General features: G+C 38.8%; 1 protein-coding gene across 1 annotated transcript in view; it reads right to left on the reverse strand.

The window, feature by feature from the left end:
* Positions 1 to 19,569, reverse strand: part of MAP3K15 (mitogen-activated protein kinase kinase kinase 15) — a 118,975-nt gene that overhangs the window by 78,845 nt on the left and 20,561 nt on the right. The window contains 2 exon segments of the mRNA XM_036912775.2: positions 9,131 to 9,136; positions 11,998 to 12,015. Of these exon segments, the coding sequence (XP_036768670.2) occupies positions 9,131 to 9,136; positions 11,998 to 12,015 (24 nt within the window).

The raw sequence follows: 19,569 nt of genomic DNA on the forward strand, positions 1-19,569 counted from the left end.
CAGAACTCTACATCCAAAAGCAACAGGATATACATTCTTCTCAAGTGCACATGGAACATTCTCCAGAATAGACCACATACTAGGCCACAAAAAGAGCCTCAGTAAATTCCAAAAGATTGAAATTCTACCAACCAACTTTTCAGACCACAAAGGCATAAAACTAGAAATAAATTGTACAAAGAAAGCAAAAAGGCTCACAAACACATGGAGGCTTAACAACATGCTCCTAAATAACCAATGGATCAATGACCAAATTAAAATGGAGATCCAGCAATATATGGAAACAAATGACAACAACAACACAAAGCCCCAACTTCTGTGGGATGCAGCAAAAGCAGTCTTAAGAGGAAAGTATATAGCAATCCAGGCATATTTAAAGATGGAAGAACAATCCCAAATGAATAGTCTAATGTCACAATTATCGAAATTGGAAAAAGAAGAACAAATGAGGCCTAAGGTCAGCAGATGGAGGGACATAATAAAGATCAGAGAAGAAATAAATAAAATTGAGAAGAATAAAACAATAGCAAAAATCAATGAAACCAAGAGCTGATTCTTCAAGAAAATAAACAAAACAGATAAGCCTCTAGCCAGACTTATTAAGAGAAAAAGAGAGTCAACACACATCAACAGAATTAGAAACGACAAAGGAAAAATCATGATGGACCCCACAGAAATACAAAGAATTATTAGAGAATACTATGAAAACCTATATGCTAAAAAGCTGGAAAACCTAGGAGAAATGGACAACTTCCTAGAAAAATACAACCTTCCAAGACTGACCCAGAAAGAAACAGAAAATCTAAACAGACCAATTACCAGCAATGAAATTGAATCAGTAATCAAAAAACTACCCAAAACCCCCGGGCCAGATGGATTTACCTCAGAATTTTATCAGACATACAGAGAAGACATAATACCCATTCTCCTTAAAGTTTTCCAAAAAATAGAAGAGGAGGGAATACTCCCAAACTCATTCTATGAAGCCAACATCACCCTAATACCAAAACCAGGCAAAAACACCACCAAAAAAGAAAACTACAGACCAATATCCCTGATGAATGTAGATGCAAAAATACTCAACAAAATTTTAGCAAACCGAATTCAAAAATATATCAAAAGGATCATACACCATGACCAAGTGGGATTCATCCCAGGGATGCAAGGATGGTACAACATTTGAAAATCCATCAACATCATCCACCACATCAACAAAAAGAAAGACAAAAACCACATGATCATCTCCATAGATGCTGAAAAAGCATTCGACAAAATTCAATATCCATTCATCATAAAAACTCTCAACAAAATGGGTAAAGAGGGCAAGTACCTCAACATAATAAAGGCCCTATAAGATAAACCCACAGCTAACATCATACTGAACAGCTAGAAGCTGAAAGTTTTTCCTCTGTGATCGGGAACAAGACAGGGATGCCCCCTCTCCCCACTGTTATTCAACATAGTACTGGAGGTCCTAGCCACGGCAATTAGACAAAACAAAGTAATACAAGCAATCCAGATTGGTAAAGAAGAAGTTAAACTGTCACTATTTGCAGATGACATGATATTGTACATAAAAAACCCTAAAGACTCCACTCTGAAACTACTAGAGCTAATATCGGAATTCAGCAAAGTTGCCGGATACAAAATTAACACACAGAAATCTGTGGCTTTCCTATACACTAACAATGAACTAATAGAAAGAGAAATCAGGAAGACAATTCCATTCACAATAGCATCAAAAAGAATAAAATACCTTGGAATAAATCTAACCAAGGAATGAAAGACCTATACCATGAAAACTGTAAGACACTCTTAAGAGAAATTAAAGAGGTCACTAACAAATGGGAACTCATCCCATGCTCCTGGCTAGGAAGAATTAATATCGTCAAAATGGCCATCTTGCCCAAAGCACTATAATGCAATCCCTATCAAATTACCAACAGCATTCTTCAATGAACTGGAACAAATAGTTCAAAAATTCATATGGAAACACCAAAGACCCCGAATAGCTAAAGCAATCCTGAGAAGGAAGAATAAAGTGGGGGTGGGGGGTCATCACTCCCCAACTTCAAGCTCTACTACAAAGCCACAGTAATCAAGACAATTTGGTACTGGCACAAGAACAGAGCCACAGACCAATGGAACAGAATAGAGACTCCAAACATTAACCCAAACATATATGGTCAACTAATATTCGATAAAGGGGCCATGGACATACAATGGGGAAATGACAGTCTCTTCAACAGATGGTGCTGGCAAAACTGGACAGCTACATGGAAGAGAATGAAACTGGATCACTGTCTAACCCCATACACAAAAGTAAATTCGAAATGGATCAAAGACCTGAATGTAATTCATGAAACCATAAAACCCTTAGAAAAAAACAGGCAAAAATCTCTTGGACATAAGCAACTTCTTCATGAACATATCTCCCTGGGCAAGGGAAACAAAAGCAAAAATGAACAAGTGGGACTACATCAAGCTGAAAAGCTTCTGTACAGCAAAGTACACCATCAATAGAACAAAAAGGTACCCTACCGTATGGGAGAATATATTCATAAATGACAGATCCGATAAAGGCTTGACATTCCAAAATATATAAAGAGCTCATGCACCTCAGCAAACAAAAATCAAAAAATCCAATTAAAAAATGGGCAGAGGAGATGAACAGACCTTTCTCCAAAAGAAGAAATTCAGATGGTGAACAGGCACATGAAAAGATGATCCACACTGCTAATCATCAGAGAAATGCAAATTAAAACCACAATGAGATATCACCTCACACCAGTAAGAATTGCCACCATCCAAAAGCCGAACAACAACGAATGTTGGTGAGGTTGTGGAGAAACGAGAACACTCCTACACTACTGGTGGGAATGTAAAGTAGTTCAACCATTGTGGAAAGCAGTATGGAGGTTCCTCAAAAAGCTCAAAATAGACATACCATTTGACCCAGGAATTCCACTCCTAGGAATTTACCCTACGAATGCAGCAGCCCAGTTTGAAAAAGACAGATGTACCCCTGTGTTTATCACAGCACTATTTACAATAGCCAAGAAATGGAAGCAACCTAAGTGTCCATCAGTAGATTAATGGATAAAGAAGATGTAGTACATATACACAATGGAGTATTATTCAGCCATAAGAAGAAAACAAATCCTCCCATTTGCAATAAAATGGTTGGAGCTAGAGGGTATTATGCTCCGTGAAATAAGCCAGGCAGAGAAAGACAAATACCAAATGATTTCACTCATATGTGGAGTATAAAAACAATGAAAAAACTGAAGGAACAAAACAACAGCAGAAACACAGAACCCAAGAATGGACTAACAGTTACCAAAGGGAAAGGGACTGGGGAGGATGGGTGGGAAGGGAGGGATAAGGACGGGAAAAAAGAAAGGGGCCTTACAATTAGCATGTATAATGTGTGGGGGGGCATAGAGAGGGATGTGCAACACAGAGAAGACAAGTAGTGATTCTACAGCATCTTACTACGCTGATGGATGGTGACTGTAATGGGGTTTGTGGGAGGACTTGGTGATGGGGGAGTCTAGTAAAAATAATGTTCCTCATGTAACTGTAGATTAATTATACCAAAAAAATACTTAACACTGAGAACCATAAAAAAAGTATTAATACTGTCAAAATGGCCATCCTGCCTAAAGCAATCTAGATTCAATGCAATGCCTATCAAAATACCAACAGTATTTTCAATGAACTAGAGCAAATCATTCTAAAATGCATATGGAACCACAAAAGCCATGGAATAGCCAAAGCAATCCTGAAAAGGAAGAATAAAGCTGAGGGCATTATGCTCCCCAACTTCAAGCTCTACTACAAAGCCACAGTAATCAAGACAATTTGGTACTGGCACAAGAACAGACCCATAGACCAATGGAACTGACTAGAGAGCCCTGATCTAAACCTAACCATACATGGTCAATTAATATATCGATAAAGGAGCCATGGATATACAATGGGGAAATGACAGCCTCTTCAACAGCTGGTGTTCGCAAAACTGGACAGCTACATGCAAGAGAATGAAACTGGATTACTGTTTAATCCCATACACAAAAGTAAACTTGAAATGGATTAAAGACTTGAATGCAAGTCATAAAACCATAAAACTCTTAAAAGACAACATAGGGGAACATCTCCTGAATATAAGCATGAGGATCTTCTTCCTGAATGCATCTCTTCGAGCAAGGGAAACAAAAGCAAAAATGAACAAGTGGGACTACATCAAACTAAGAAGTTTCTGTATGGCAAAGGACACCATCAACAAAACAAAAAGGCATCCTACAGTATTCCTGTAGGATATATTTGTAAATGACATATCTGACAAGGGGTTAACATCCAAAATATATAAAGAACTTACACACCTCAGCACTCAAAAAGCAAATAATCCGATTAACAAATAGGCAGAGGATATGCAGAGACAGTTCTCCAAAGAAGACATTCAGATGGCCTACAGACACATGAAAAGATGCTCTACATCACTAATCATCAGGGAAATGCAAATTAAATCATTGTGATGAGATATCACCTCACACCAATAAGGATGGCCACCATCCAAAAGACTAAGAACAACAAAAGGTGGCGAGGATGCAGAGAAAGGGGAACCCTCCTACATTGCTGGTGGGAATGTAAGCTAGTTCAACCATTGTGGAAAGCCATATGGAGGTTCCTCAAAAAACTACAGATAGAAATACCATTTGACCCTGGAATCCCACTCCTTGGAATTTACCCAAAGAATACAACTTCTCAGATTCAAAAAGACATATGCACCCCTATGTTTACCGCAGCACTTTTTACAATAGCCAAGAAATGGAAGCACCCTAAGTGTCCATCAGTAGATGAATGGATAAAGAAGATGTGGTATACATACACAATGGAATACTATTCGGCCATAAGAAAGAAATAAATCCTACCATTTGCAACAACATGGATGGAGCTGGAGGACATTATGCTCAGTGAAATAAGCCAGGCAGAGAAAGACAAATGCCAAATGATTTCCCTCATTTGTGTTGTATAACAATGAAGCAAAAATGAAGGACCAAAATAGCAGCAGACGCAGAGACTCCAAGAATGAACTAGTGGTTACCAAAGGGGAGGGGTGTCGGAGGGTGGGTGGGGAGGGAGGGAGAAGGGGACTGAGGGGTATTATGTTTAGTACACATGGTGTGGGCGATCACAGGAGAACAGTGTAGCACAGAGAAAGCACATATTGGATCTGTGGCATCTTACTACACTGATGGACAGTGACTGCATTGGGGTATGGGTGGGGACTTGATAATATGGGTAAATGTAGTAATCACATTGTTTTTTCATGTGAAACCTTCATAAGAGTGTTTATCAATAATACCTTAAAAAAAAAAGAACAGTGAGTCTAGCATTTGAGTTATAACCGGTTCTTCCCCTACCCTCCAACCCAGAGTGAAAGAAATTCTAAGTAGGTATAGCCAAGAATAAGGGGCTCCCTCTCACCCACAACCTCCAGTCTAGGGAGATAGTTTCTTTTTGGGAATACTAGGCCATCAGCATTCTCAGTATAGCCTTGTGTTATAGCTCCATTCCAGGTAAGTGTAGCCAAGAGAACCAGGGCTCTATTTCTTCATCCAGTTCTTATTTGTAGGGCAGATGCTCTACCCGAGACTAAGCAGGCCAAGAATACTGGCCCTTGATCATCTTTGCCCCAGCTCACATAGGTAGAAGTTTCCATGACAGGAGAGGCAAGCTGAGATCAGGGTTTGCCACTACTGCCCAGTGCCCTGCTCACAGAACAGGGTATCAGTCTGAGAGATGCGTGCAGGCTGCTATCCACACCCCAGCTCTGGTGTCATGGTACAGAGGCTTTGCCTAGGGGTAGAGGCCCACTGTAATAAAAGAGAGCTCTGCAACTCTTCATAAGGAGACTGACTTTATTTGGAACACAGCATAGATAAGTTCAAACCTATGGGTGCTATAAAAAATAATGGATATTTTTATGGCAGGAAATTAAGAGGAGGCTGGTAGCTTCATGACAGCAACAGGTGAAAGGCACACGAGCTAGAAGTTTAACAAAGAGAGATAGGGGAAGAGAGAGTAAAAAAGAGCCTTCCTGAGGTTAAAGTAAACCTTAAACACTGGCTTAAAGACTATCTCTGCAAAGGAACCCAATTTTAATTATATCAGATGGTGGAATGCTCATGTCTTAGCGCACTGTCAAAAATAATAAAGTAAATCAACTAACAGGGGATACTAACAACTGGGCATAATATCAGTAGAAGAAGACAATCAGAAACTTAACTGGGGATATTGGGGAAAAATATAGTCAAAGAGAGCCCACTATAACCAATGTTATCCTTTGGTGAGGGTAGGAAGGTCACAGTAGCTGGGCACTTGCCCAAGGCTGCACCCTCTGAGGAGTGACATAAGAGGCTACACACTGTGGAGGACACAGACTTCACTGAACTTGTCTAGTAAAGTTACTAAACAAAAAACCAGCAAACAAAAACAAGTTCCAGAGACAGGAAAGAGAGCAGTATCCAGAGTTGCTACAATACATTATCTAAACACCCAGTTTTCAACAACAAAAAAATAGAAAACATGCAAGGAAATGTATATGTGTGACCCATATACAGGAAAACCAGCAAGGGTCAGTAAGTGCCTTTGAAAGGAGCCAGATCATTGGACTTAGGAGACAGACTTGAAAGTAGCCATTATAAGTAAGTTAAGAAAAACTAAAGGAAACCATGCTTAAAAAATTAAAGGGAGGTATGATGGTAATGTCTCATCAAGTAAAGAATATCAATGAAAAGATACAAATTTTAAAAAGAAGAGCAAATGGAAAATCTGGAGCTAGAAAGTACAACAGCCAAAATTTAAAATTCACTGAAGGGTCCCAACAGGAAACTGAGTGGAAGAAAGACTCAGCAAATCTGTAGACAAAACAATAGAGATTATGCAATCTGAAGAACAGAGAGAAAAAAACAAAGAAGGAAAATGAACAGAGCCTTAAAGAAATGTTGGATGCCATCAAGTGCAACAACATACACAACGTATAATGGGAGTCCCAAAAGGAGAGAAGGAAGCAGAAAAATACTTGAAATAGTTTCTGACAACCTCACAAATTTGATTAAATGAAAGTTACATATCCAAGAAGTTAAATGAAGTCCAAGCAGGATAAACTAAAGGAGATCCACACCCAGACACACACAGTCAAAATTCTGAAGGACAAATCTTAAAACAAAAGAGTAAAAAATGTCTTAATATGTACAAGGGAACTCCAATAAAACTAACATCTGACTTTCCATCAGAAACAATGAAGGTAGTAGGATGACATATTCAAAGTGATGAAAGAAAAAGTCAACCAAGAGTCTTATATCTAGCAAAATTATCTTTTAAAAATGAGGGTGAAATTAAGACATTTTCATGTTCAACAAAAAATGAGACAGTTTGTTCCCAGTAGACCTATCTTACAAAAAATATTAAGGAAGTTCTTCAGGCTGAAACCAAGTGATACCAAACATTAATTCTAATTCATATAAAAACAAAGTATACTAGTAAAGGTAGTCATATAAGAAATAATATAATTGCCAATTTCTTCTTCTCTTAACTGAGTGAAAAGACAAATGCACAAAATGATGTACGTAATTGTATGTTGGGGATTATAACATACAGAAATGTAACATATTTGACACTAACAGTACAAAAGATGCAGGTGGAAACAAAGCTGTATTGGAATAAGGAAAGAGCACCACTTGGTAACTTGAGTTCATAGAACCAAATGAAAAGAACCAGAAATGGTAAAAAAAAAAAAAAAAGGTTAATATAACAAACTCTATATATACTTATTTTCCTTTCTTCTCTTAGTTTCTTTAAAAGACATGTTATATGAGTAATAATTATAACAAAAATATTTACAACCATTACAGCTAAATAACTGTATCTCCATAACAGGTAGGTAAATTGAAGGTGTAAGAATCGAACCTATTTGGATCGAATTCTTATATATCTTAAAACTATTTCCATTTCTGCTGAAATCTTGTTTACAGTCTTCCTTTAGCAAACATTTAAGAATTCTGCCCAAGTAGCAAAAAGTAAATTGTCCCAGTCCTTCTCAAATCCTCAATAATGAGGTGTGAAAATGTAAGATTTTCACAAACATATACTATGTGCTGTCACCGGTTATGGGTCAAGGGGACAGAGCAACAGCAGCAGAGGCTGACGAAGGCCTGCCCACAGCTAGGAGATCCGATCCTTTGAGAAAAGGTTTAGGCACAATTAGAGAAAATGAGGAGAAACAGAAGGAATGCATCAACTCAGAGAAAAACTGAGCAAGTCTTAAAGAACAGGACTGAGAAGAAGCAGGAATCTGGAGCCTTGGGAAAGTAAAAACACTTCCTTTGAGAAAAATCTTTCTTAAAGTGTGTAGAAGTTGAAGAAATTGTACAGAAAGAAATTGGGACTAATGACTATATTTTAGAAAGCATTCATAAACTTCCAAATGAAAGCACAGGCTGTTGAGTGCAGTACTTTTGTTCTTACAAAGAAGAATAGGCCCAGACATCTTCAAATGATGGAACACATTCAGACTTTTTTTGGTGGGGAGACCAGAAATTAAAAAGGAAAACATCGATTAGCATAACACATGCCCAATAGTAAACCAGGCTTGGATGTTTGTAATTGTTTAATTTATAAATGGAAACATCTCAAGAATCCAGCTCATTAAAACAAATTTAACAAAGGCAGCTTAGTTACCTACATAAAGGGGCATCAGAACCAGTTTGCTAGGCACATTAATATGTAAACCTTTATTCTAAACACTCTTCCCATATTTCCAAAAGGATGATTCTGATAATGTAAGTGAGGTCAGAGAGCAGAGTAAAAGCCACTGGTTTCTGACACTGTGAGGGTAGGGAGTGGAGGAATCTGTTCTTTGAAGTTTTGGGTTCCTAACTTAGCAACAGAGATTTCCACAACTACTAACCACCTACAAATACTACCACCATGAACAGATCATCCTGCATCATTACTAGGTTAAATAATAGGTGGTTTTTTAAAAACTCTGTTAAAAAATTTGGTTATATAGCCTTTAAAAATGTTTTAATGCCTGCCTAATACACCATCTGGTAACTACATATACAGTGTTCTTAACCATTCTATTGTTTAACTTTTGTTTTGAAATTCTCCTTACTCTACACTGAGATGAACACCTTTGCATATGGCATCTTTTACCACCATCTTTTCCTAGGAGTAATTTCCCAGGAGTGAAATTGCTAGAGCAAGTTTAAGGTTCTTGATATGTATAGCCAAGTTGCTATCAAAGAGATGGAGTAATTTACATTCCCACCAGTAGCATATGAAAGCATTTCAATTTAATCATTTTCTTAGCAGAGCAGGGTAGTGGTATTTTTCCCCCTCCACATTTGTTAAGTTAGGCGAAAAAGAAGTACCTTATCAATATGGAAACAGGAAGTATCATCTCAGCTCCAGCACAGCGAGATAGTAGAGAATTTGGATAGCCTAGGATGGAGTCCTAGCTCCATTGCATGCTAGATGGATGACCCTGGATAATGTACTTTTCTATCTAAATTTTAGTTTTCTCATCTTTAAAATGGGACAATAATACTGCCAACTTCATTAAATGACAGAGCATGGCCATGGCACGTAGTGGGCATCCAGTAAGTATTCGCTATGTTCAATCATTCTAGATCTGACCAGGAGTTCTGAACCTGGGGTCCGTAATTCTTGGGACTGTATGAGAACTTGAATGAGATAAAAATTACATCTTTGTCATCACTCACCTTTAACTGAAATGCAAAAGTGCCTTCAATTAGTACAGGTAACACATCTTAGTTTTAGCAGGACCTAGAACTTTGTTACTAATAGAAATCAAAGAATTGTTCATATCATATTACAGGTCCTGTGATGATCTCAAAATAAATTTTATACCCATAACTAAGCCAAAGTTATGATAGTTTTTAGACCTGCTTAATCTTACTATTTGAGACATTAATAAAGAAATATATAGAACATACAGCTTTTAAAAATATTTTAATAACTATGTTTCAGTGTGATTGGTGTCCCTTGTAATCCTCTGTATTTATTTAAGCATTTTAAGATATATTCTGAAAAGCGATTCATAGGTTCCTCCAGACTGACAACAGGGTGCCTTGGCCCCTAAAATCTAAGAGCTCCTGCTTGGACTCTTAAGCAGATGTTTTACACAGAACATCAAACCTGAAATCTTGAAACATCAGAATCTCTTCGGTGGGCTTCACATATGAAGATTTCTATAAATAACAGGGTGATTTCCATCCACAAATAGCTGCCTGGATTCTCTGGACAGCCCAGGAGAGCAAAGCATGTTGGGGTCTCAACCTAACTGTCCTGGGTTCAATTATGGCCACTAATCAAGAACACCTAGGACTTGCTGGCTCAGCTGGCTCCTCTGCAGACGCCCTGTGCAAGAAGGCCAAGGGTCCAGGAAGGCAAGTACTGAATTATAAGCAGAGGGGCCTCATTACACCAGCACTTACTTTTACTTATGGCTAGCATCAGCAGCAAAGTTGGTCAATAACAGCACATGGTTTATAAATTAACTCCTTGGAGCAAATAAAATGTGAAAGAACTTATCCCAACAGACTTTATAATGAGACTTTTAGCTTGACCTTCCAGGGAACTTTTCTTTAGAATGATATAAACATTTAATCAGTCAACAAATGGCCTAGTCAGGAGATGGGGTAAAAATCTAAAGCAGATGGAAGATGGTTTAATTCTACCCAAGATAAACTGATTTCTGAGCATGTAGGGAAAAATGCATATCTTGTTTGCTGGCAGAATGTGGTGCTTTGCAGCTTGTACCTTGTAATGCAAAAGGGCTGCCAATCCTTAGTGAAAATTGAAACTAAGAGAGCGTAGAAAATTGTTCCCAAGAAAATTTTGGGAACAAATGAACAAACACGGAACAATAATTTTAAAAAAATTTAACATGACCATGTTATGACAAAGCCAATTTCTTAGGGAAGAAAATCCAAGTCAGGTGCCACTCCAAAAAAAAAAATGATCACAGGGTTTAAGCCTAATAAATTGTCTTGTCAAAAGGGAATTTTAAAAATCAGCACACATGCACATCATGGAAATACATTTTTTTAACGTCAATGAAACTTATTCCATATTGCTATTTTTCTATATTTACCTGGTACAGATAAATTACAAATATACAGAACTATATTGCTACTTTTCTGTTTTTACCTGGTATTAAGATGAACAAACATATAGAGGCTGAATAACAATTTCAACTGGATAATCAGGCTCTTGTTCCACTTAGAGGTAAATGAAGATATCCCTGCAAGCAACATGCCATGTAATGCCAACTGAGCTGTTGCAATAGTCCATCTACTTTGTTCAAACAACTGAATGGCTCTCATCAACTCAGAGTTATTTCTGAGCTGGCATGAATCTCAGTACTCACCTACTTAATCATCTCATTTTATAGAGGAGGAAACCGAGACCCAGCAAGGTTAACCAACTGGCCCACAGATGACTACAGAGCCAGACAAATCTCAAGTCTTCCCCCTCCCTTCCCAGGAGTCTTTTCATTAACTGCCATTCCAGTTTAATATCCTTAAAGAAAGAAAGCCATGATACATAAAACAAAATACCAAATGCAAATAGATGGGTAAATGGTGAATTTTAGGCTATGTAAATTGTATCTCAATTTAAAGAAAATAAATGGGTATCATGGGACACTGAAGACATACTCAGTTGGAGGCAGAATTAAATATTTGTATTTTGGTGCTGACATTGGTCCTGTGAAATGTGACATTACTCCTATAATATTCAAGAGGTACAGAGAAAATTTTTGTGGTTACTACATCCAGAGTATTCCCATCTAAAAGAGAACACAAGACCACAGGCATGTACGGAAAAAAAATACTTGAAAAGAGAATTAAGATGAAGTAGAAATAAAAAATAGCTACACAAATGAAATATTCAAAGGGCAGAGACTTTTACAGAAATCATATTCTATGTATAAAATAAAATTCTCCCTCTCCATCTACTAGAGGCCATACCCTTCTCATTTGAAATTGGGTCTTTACTAATGAAAGTGATAGAAATTTTGATTCTGAACTGAGAAAACCCAAAGGATACAGAAAGAAGAAATGTAATTATTCTTTATCAAAGTATCCCTGAGCAATCTATATCATCTTTGATAAATTTGGGTCCCAAGCCATAGTAAACTGAAGAATCAAGGAAGGCAAGATGAAAAGACCAGCAGAAACTGTTACTCTAGACTCAAAGTCTGAACATGCTTGTAAGCCAAGTAAAAGTCAAGTAAAAGATGCACCCCATATTGCCAGTGTCTGTTTCTCAAAGAATTTCCAACTTACTGAGATTAGAGAGAATATTTTGATGGGAACAATGAGTTCCTCTTAAATCTTGTTCGCATTCCAGAAAAAAAAATCCAACAAACCACTTAGTCCAGTGGTCAAAAACCAGATTAGTTTTTTTAAATAAGGTGTTTATTTATTAACATGATCCTAACTTGGAAATTTAGTTCTGCTCTTTAAAAATGAAGTGTGAACTCCAACTTGAGGATCTGACAAATGAAAACAAGGTTCAGTGAACTTTTAACAATTCCTTCCACAAGTAGTGGGTGGAATATCTCATCTTCTAATAATTTTTCTGGGGAACTGGGAAGGTAAATGTCCACATGTTTCTTCTCTGGTTGAGGCTATATATAGTTTCCAAGTAATTACTCACCAATTCAATGGGAAAAAAAATTACTTCTGTACCTCTCAGCCTTAGAGATATATTCCTTAGTCCTGGGGTACACAAGAACTATATATTTCTCAAATGAAATGATTATAAATGGTGGACATGCAGGCACAAACCCAGACTCTGCTTCAAGGAAGAATGTGTTGCCCAGCTGCTGGGAGCTCTGAAGCTGTTCGCCTCTGCTGTCAGTCCCTTCTGGAACTGCCTCAGTTGCAGTGAGCACCTCACCCAAGGTCACACTCCTTTCAGTGAGGGATGGATGCAGTAGTATAAAGACCTAGACATCTCATCTTAACTCCAGACAACTCAGAAAGGCCATTCCAGCTCCAGAGCTCCCCATGGGGTCAAACAAGTCTGTCACTAAGCCTACATCCCAGCTTGATCCCTCTCTCAGCCCAGTCCTGCTTCCTTCCCTGTTGATCCCAAGGCCACCACTTCATAAACTTCATGTACACTAAACTATGTTTCAGAGTTTACTTCCAGGGGAAATCAACCTGCCATGCATACCATAACTTTGAGGTATGATTATTTTTGCAAAGGAAAGTTAAATCAAAGTCAAAGAATACCTGTGGACTATGTACACTAATAAACTACAAGGAAGTTCCAGGGTTTAATAGATAAAGAAGTCTCTTGGGGTTGGCTGTTTACAGAAAGGCTCATCTTGATCTTTCATCATGGAAACATGTTTTCTGAAGGCACAAAATGCTAAAAGTGACTATCTTTGCTGTCTTTGAAGCAGAAGATAGCATAAGAATTAAAATAGATGAAAATACATGAAAAAAAGTCATTTTTATGGAATTCTGAAAAACAACTTAATTACATTTTTAACTCTAACCTGAATTATTAATTAAAATGTGATTAAGTGTTGAAAATTCTGGTGAAAAGTATTTTTTAAAAATCCGTTCTGCAGAATGGAGGATTAAAGATGGCGGCATGAGGGGATTCTGGAAGATGGTGGCGTGAGTAGAGCAGCGGAAATCTCCTCCCAAAACCACATATATCTATGAAAATATAACAAAGACAACCCTTCCTAGAATAAAGACCAGAGGACACAGGACAATATCCAGACCACATCTGCACCTGAGAGAACCCAGCGCCTCGCGAAGGGGGTAAGATACAAGCCCCGGCCCGGCGGGAGCCGAGCGCCCCTCCCCCCAGCTACCGGCGGGAGAAGAATAGGCAGAGCGGGAGGGAGACGGAGCCCAGGACTGCCGAACACCCAGCCCCCGCCATCCGGGCCAGAGTGCAGGGCCCTCGATACTAGGAAAACAGGGCAGCAAGAACAGTGAGCGGGCACTGGAGGCCGGGCGCTGGAGGACATAAGAAAAGCGCGCGAACATTTTTTTTTTTTCTTTTTTGCTGTTTTGTTTTGGTGAGCGCTTTTTGGAAGTCTTAAAGGGATAGGGACCCCAATACTAGGGAAACAGGGCAGAAAGACCGGTGAACAGAGGCCTGAGGCTGGCACTGGAGAATAAAGAAAAACGAGCGACCACCCTTTTTTTTTTTAATTAAAAAATTTTTTTTTCTTTTTTTTTTTTTGTGGTCGTTGTTTTGTTTTGGCGGGTGCTTTTTGGAAGTCTTAAAGGGACAGGGCGGGTCACTTAATCCAGAGGTAGGGAATCTGGGGATCTCTGGGCACCCTAACCCCTGGGCTGCAGGGAGCAGGGAGGCCCCTTACGGAGATAAATAGCCTCCCAGCAGCTCCTGCTCCAACGTGACTCCACCATCTTGGAGTAGCTGCCCGAGCCAGGCCACGCCCACAGCAACAGCGGAGATTAACTCCATAGCAGCCGGGCAGGAACCAGAAACCCTGTCTGCGCGCAGCTGCGCAGCACAAGCCACTAGAGGTCGCTGTTCTCCCAGGAGAGGAGGGCCACAAACCAACAAGAAAGGAAGTCCTTCCAGCCGTCACTCATCCCAGCTCTGCAGACTATTCCTATCACCATGAAAAGGCAAAGCTACAGGCAGACAAAGATCACAGAGACAACACCAGAGAAGGAGACAGACCTAACCAGTCTTCCTGAAAAAGAATTCAAAATAAGAATCATAAACATGCTGACAGAGATGCAGAGAAATATGCAAGAGAAATGGGATGAAGTCCGGAAGGAGATCACAGATGCCAGAAAGGAGATCGCAGAAATGAAACAAACTCTGGAAGGGTTTATAAGCAGAATGGATAGAATGCAAGAGGCCATTGATGGAATTGAAATCAGAGAACAGGAACGCATAGAAGCTGACATAGAGAGAGACAAAAGGATCTCCAGGAATGAAACAATATTAAGAGAACTGTGTGACCAATACAAAAGGAACAATATCCGTATTATAGGAGTCCCAGAAGAAGGAAGAGAGAGGAAAAGAGATGGAAAGTATCTTAGAAGAAATAATTGCTGAAAACTTCCCCACACTGGGGGAGGAAATAATCGAACAGACCACGGAAATACACAGAACCCCCAACAGAAAGGATCCAAGAAGGACAACACCAAGACACATAATAATTAAAATGGCAAAGATCAAGGACAAGGAAAGAGTGTTACAGGCAGCTAGAGAGAAAAAGGTCACCTATAAAGGGAAACCCATCAGGCTAACATCAGACTTCTCAACAGAAACCCTACAGGCCAGAAGAGAATGGCATGATATATTTAATACAATGAAACAGAAGGGCCTTGAACCAAGGATACTGTATCCAGCACGACTATCATTCAAATATGACGGTGGGATTAAACAATTCCCAGACAAACAAAACCTGAGGGAATTTGCTTCCCACAAACCACCTCTACAGAACATCTTACAGGGACTGCTCTAGATGGGAGCACTCCAAGAAAGAGCACAGCACAAAACACCCAACATATGAAGAATCAAGGAGGAGGAACAAGAAGGGAGAGAAGAAAAGAATCTCCAGACAGTGTATATAACAGCTCACTAAGCGAGCTAAGTTAGGCAGTAAGATACTAAAGAGGCTAACCTTGAACCTTTGGTAACCACGAATTTAAAGCCTGCAATGGCAATCAGTACATATCTTTCAATAGTCACCCTAAATGTTAATGGGTTGAATGCACCAATCAAAAGACACAGAGTAAGAGAATGGATAAAAAAGCAAGACCCATCTATATGCTGCTTACAAGAAACTCACCTCAAACCCAAAGACATGTACAGACTAAAAGTCAAGGGATGGGAAAACATATTTCAAGCAAACAACAGTGAGAAGAAAGTAGGGGTTGCAGTACTAATATCAGACAAAATAGACTTCAAAACAAAGAAAGTAACAAGAGATAAAGAAGGACACTACATAATGATAAAGGGCTCAGTCAAACAAGAGGATATAACCATTCTAAATATATATGCACCCAACACAGGAGCACCAGCATATGTGAAACAAATACTAACAGAACTAAAGGGGGATATAGACTGCAATGCATTCATTCTAGGAGACTTCAACACACCACTCACCCCAAAGGATAGATCCACTGGGCAGAAAATAAGTAAGGACACGGAAGCACTGAACAACACAGTAGAGCAGATGGACCTAATAGACATCTATGGAACTCTACATCCAAAAGCAGCGGGATATACATTCTTCTCAAGTGCACATGGAACATTCTCCAGAATAGACCACATACTAGGCCACAAAAAGAGCCTCAGAAAATTCCAAAAGATTGAAATCCTACCAACCAACTTTTCAGACCACAAAGGCATAAAACTAGAAATAAACTGTACAAAGAAAGCAAAGAGGCTCACAAACACATGGAGGCTTAACAACACGCTCCTAAATAATCAATGGATCAACGACCAAATCAAAATGGAGATCCAGCAATATATGGAAACAAATGACAACAACAACACTAAGCCCCAACTTCTGTGGGACACAGCAAAAGCAGTCTTAAGAGGAAAGTATATAGCAATCCAAGCATATTTAAAAAAGGAAGAGCAATCCCAAATGAATGGTCTAATGTCACAATTATCGAAATTGGAAAAAGAAGAACAGATGAGGCCTAAGGTCAGCAGAAGGAGGGACATAATAAAGATCAGAGAAGAAATAAATAAAATTGAGAAGAATAAAACAATAGCAAAAATCAATGAAACCAAGAGCTGGTTCTTCGAGAAAATAAACAAAATAGATAAGCCTCTAGCCAGACTTATTAAGAAGAAAAGAGAGTCAACACAAATCAACAGTATCAGAAACGAGAAAGGAAAAATCACGACGGACCCCACGGAAATGCAAAGAATTATTGGAGAATACTATGAAAACCTATATGCTAACAAGCTGGGAAACCTAGGAGAAATGGACAACTTCCTAGAAAAATATAACCTTCCAAGATTGACCCAGGAAGAAACAGAAAATCTAAACAGACCAATTACCAGCAACGAAATTGAAGAGGTAATCAAAAAACTACCAAAGAACAAAACCCCCGGGCCAGATGGATTTACCTCGGAATTTTATCAGACATACAGGGAAGACATAATACCCATTCTCTTTAAAGTTTTCCAAAAAATAGAGGAGGAGGGGATACTCCCAAACTCATTCTATGAAGCTAACATCACCCTAATACCAAAACCAGGCAAAGACCCCACCAAAAAAGAAAACTACAGACCAATATCCCTGATGAACGTAGATGCAAAAATACTCAACAAAATATTAGCAAACCGAATTCAAAAATACATCAAAAGGATCATACACCATGACCAAGTGGGATTCATCCCAGGGATGCAAGGATGGTACAACATTCGAAAGTCCATCAACATCATCCACCACATCAACAAAAAGAAAGACAAAAACCACATGATCATCTCCATAGATGCTGAAAAAGCATTTGACAAAGTTCAACATCCATTCATGTTAAAAACTCTCAGCAAAATGGGAATAGAGGGCAAGTACCTCAACATAATAAAGGCCATCTATGATAAACCGACAGCCAACATTATATTGAACAGCGAGAAGCTGAAAGCATTTCCTCTGAGATCGGGAACTAGACAGGGATGCCCACTCTCTCCACTGTTATTTAACATAGTACTGGAGGTCCTAGCCACGGCAATCAGACAAAACAGAAATACAAGGAATCCAGATTGGTAAAGAAGAAGTTAAACTGTCACTATTTGCAGATGACATGATACTGTACATAAAAAACCCTAAAGACTCCACCCCAAAACTACTAGAACTGATATCGGAATACAGCAAAGTTGCAGGATACAAAATCAACACACAGAAATCTGTGGCTTTCCTATACACTAACAATGAACCAACAGAAAGAGAAATCAGGAAAACAACTCCATTCACAACTGCATCAAAAAAAATAAAATACCTAGGAATAAACCTCACCAAGGAAGTAAAAGACTTATACTCTGAAAACTACAAGTCACTCTTAAGAGAAATTAAAGGTGACACTAACAGATGGAAACTCATCCCATGCTCGTGGCTAGGAAGAATTAATATCATCAAAATGGCCATCCTGCCCAAAGCAATATACAGATTTGATGCAATCCCTATGAAACTACCAGCAACATTCTTCAATGAACTAGAACAAATAATTCAAAAATTCATATGGAAGCACCAAAGACCCCGAATAGCCAAAGCAATCCTGAGAAAGAAGAATAAAGTAGGGGGGATCTCACTCCCCAACTTCAAGCTCTACTATAAAGCCATAGTAATCAAGACAATTTGGTACTGGCACAAGAGCAGAGCCACAGACCAATGGAACAGACTAGAGAATCCAGACATTAACCCAGACATATATGGTCAATTAATATTTGATAAAGGAGCCATGGACATACAATGGCGAAATGACAGTCTCTTCAACAGGTGGTGCTGGCAAAACTGGACAGCTACATGTAGGAGAATGAAACTGGACCATTGTCTAACCCCATATACAAAAGTAAACTCAAAATGGATCAAAGACCTGAATGTAAGTCATGAAACCATTAAACTCTTGGAAGAAAACATAGGCAAAAACCTCTTAGACATAAACATGAGTGACCTCTTCTTGAACATATCTCCCCGGGCAAGGAAAACAACAGCAAAAATGAGTAAGTGGGACTATATTAAGCTGAAAAGCTTCTGTACAGCAAAAGACACCATCAATAGAACAAAAAGGATCCCTACAGTATGGGAGAATATATTTGAAAATGACACATCCGATAAAGGCTTGACGTCCAGAATATATAAAGAGCTCACACGCCTCAACAAACAAAAAACAAATAACCCAATTAAAAAATGGGCAGAGGAACTGAACAGACAGTTCTCCAAAAAAGAAATACAGATGGCCAACAGACACATGAAAAGATGCTCCACATCGCTAATTATCAGAGAAATGCAAATTAAAACTACAATGAGGTATCACCTCACACCAGTAAGGATGGCTGCCATCCAAAAGACAAACAACAACAAATGTTGGCGAGGCTGTGGAGAAAGGGGAACCCTCCTACACTGCTGGTGGGAATGTAAGTTAGTTCAACCATTGTGGAAAAGCAGTATGGAGGTACACCAAAATGCTCAAAACAGACTTACCATTTGACCCAGGAATTCCACTCCTAGGAATTTACCCTAAGAATGCAGCAATCAAGTTTGAGAAAGACAGATGCACCCCTATGTTTATCGCAGCACTATTTACAATAGCCAAGAATTGGAAGCAACCTAAATGTCCATCGATAGATGAATGGATAAAGAAGATGTGGTACATATACACAATGGAATACTACTCAGCCATAAGAAAAGGGCAAATCCAATCATTTGCAGCAACATGGATGGAGCTGGAGGGTATTATGCTCAGTGAAACAAGCCAAGCGGAGAAAGAGAAATACCAAATGATT

This window comes from Manis pentadactyla, chromosome X (assembly GCF_030020395.1).
Source record: "Manis pentadactyla isolate mManPen7 chromosome X, mManPen7.hap1, whole genome shotgun sequence".
NCBI classification, from domain to species: domain Eukaryota; kingdom Metazoa; phylum Chordata; class Mammalia; order Pholidota; family Manidae; genus Manis; species Manis pentadactyla.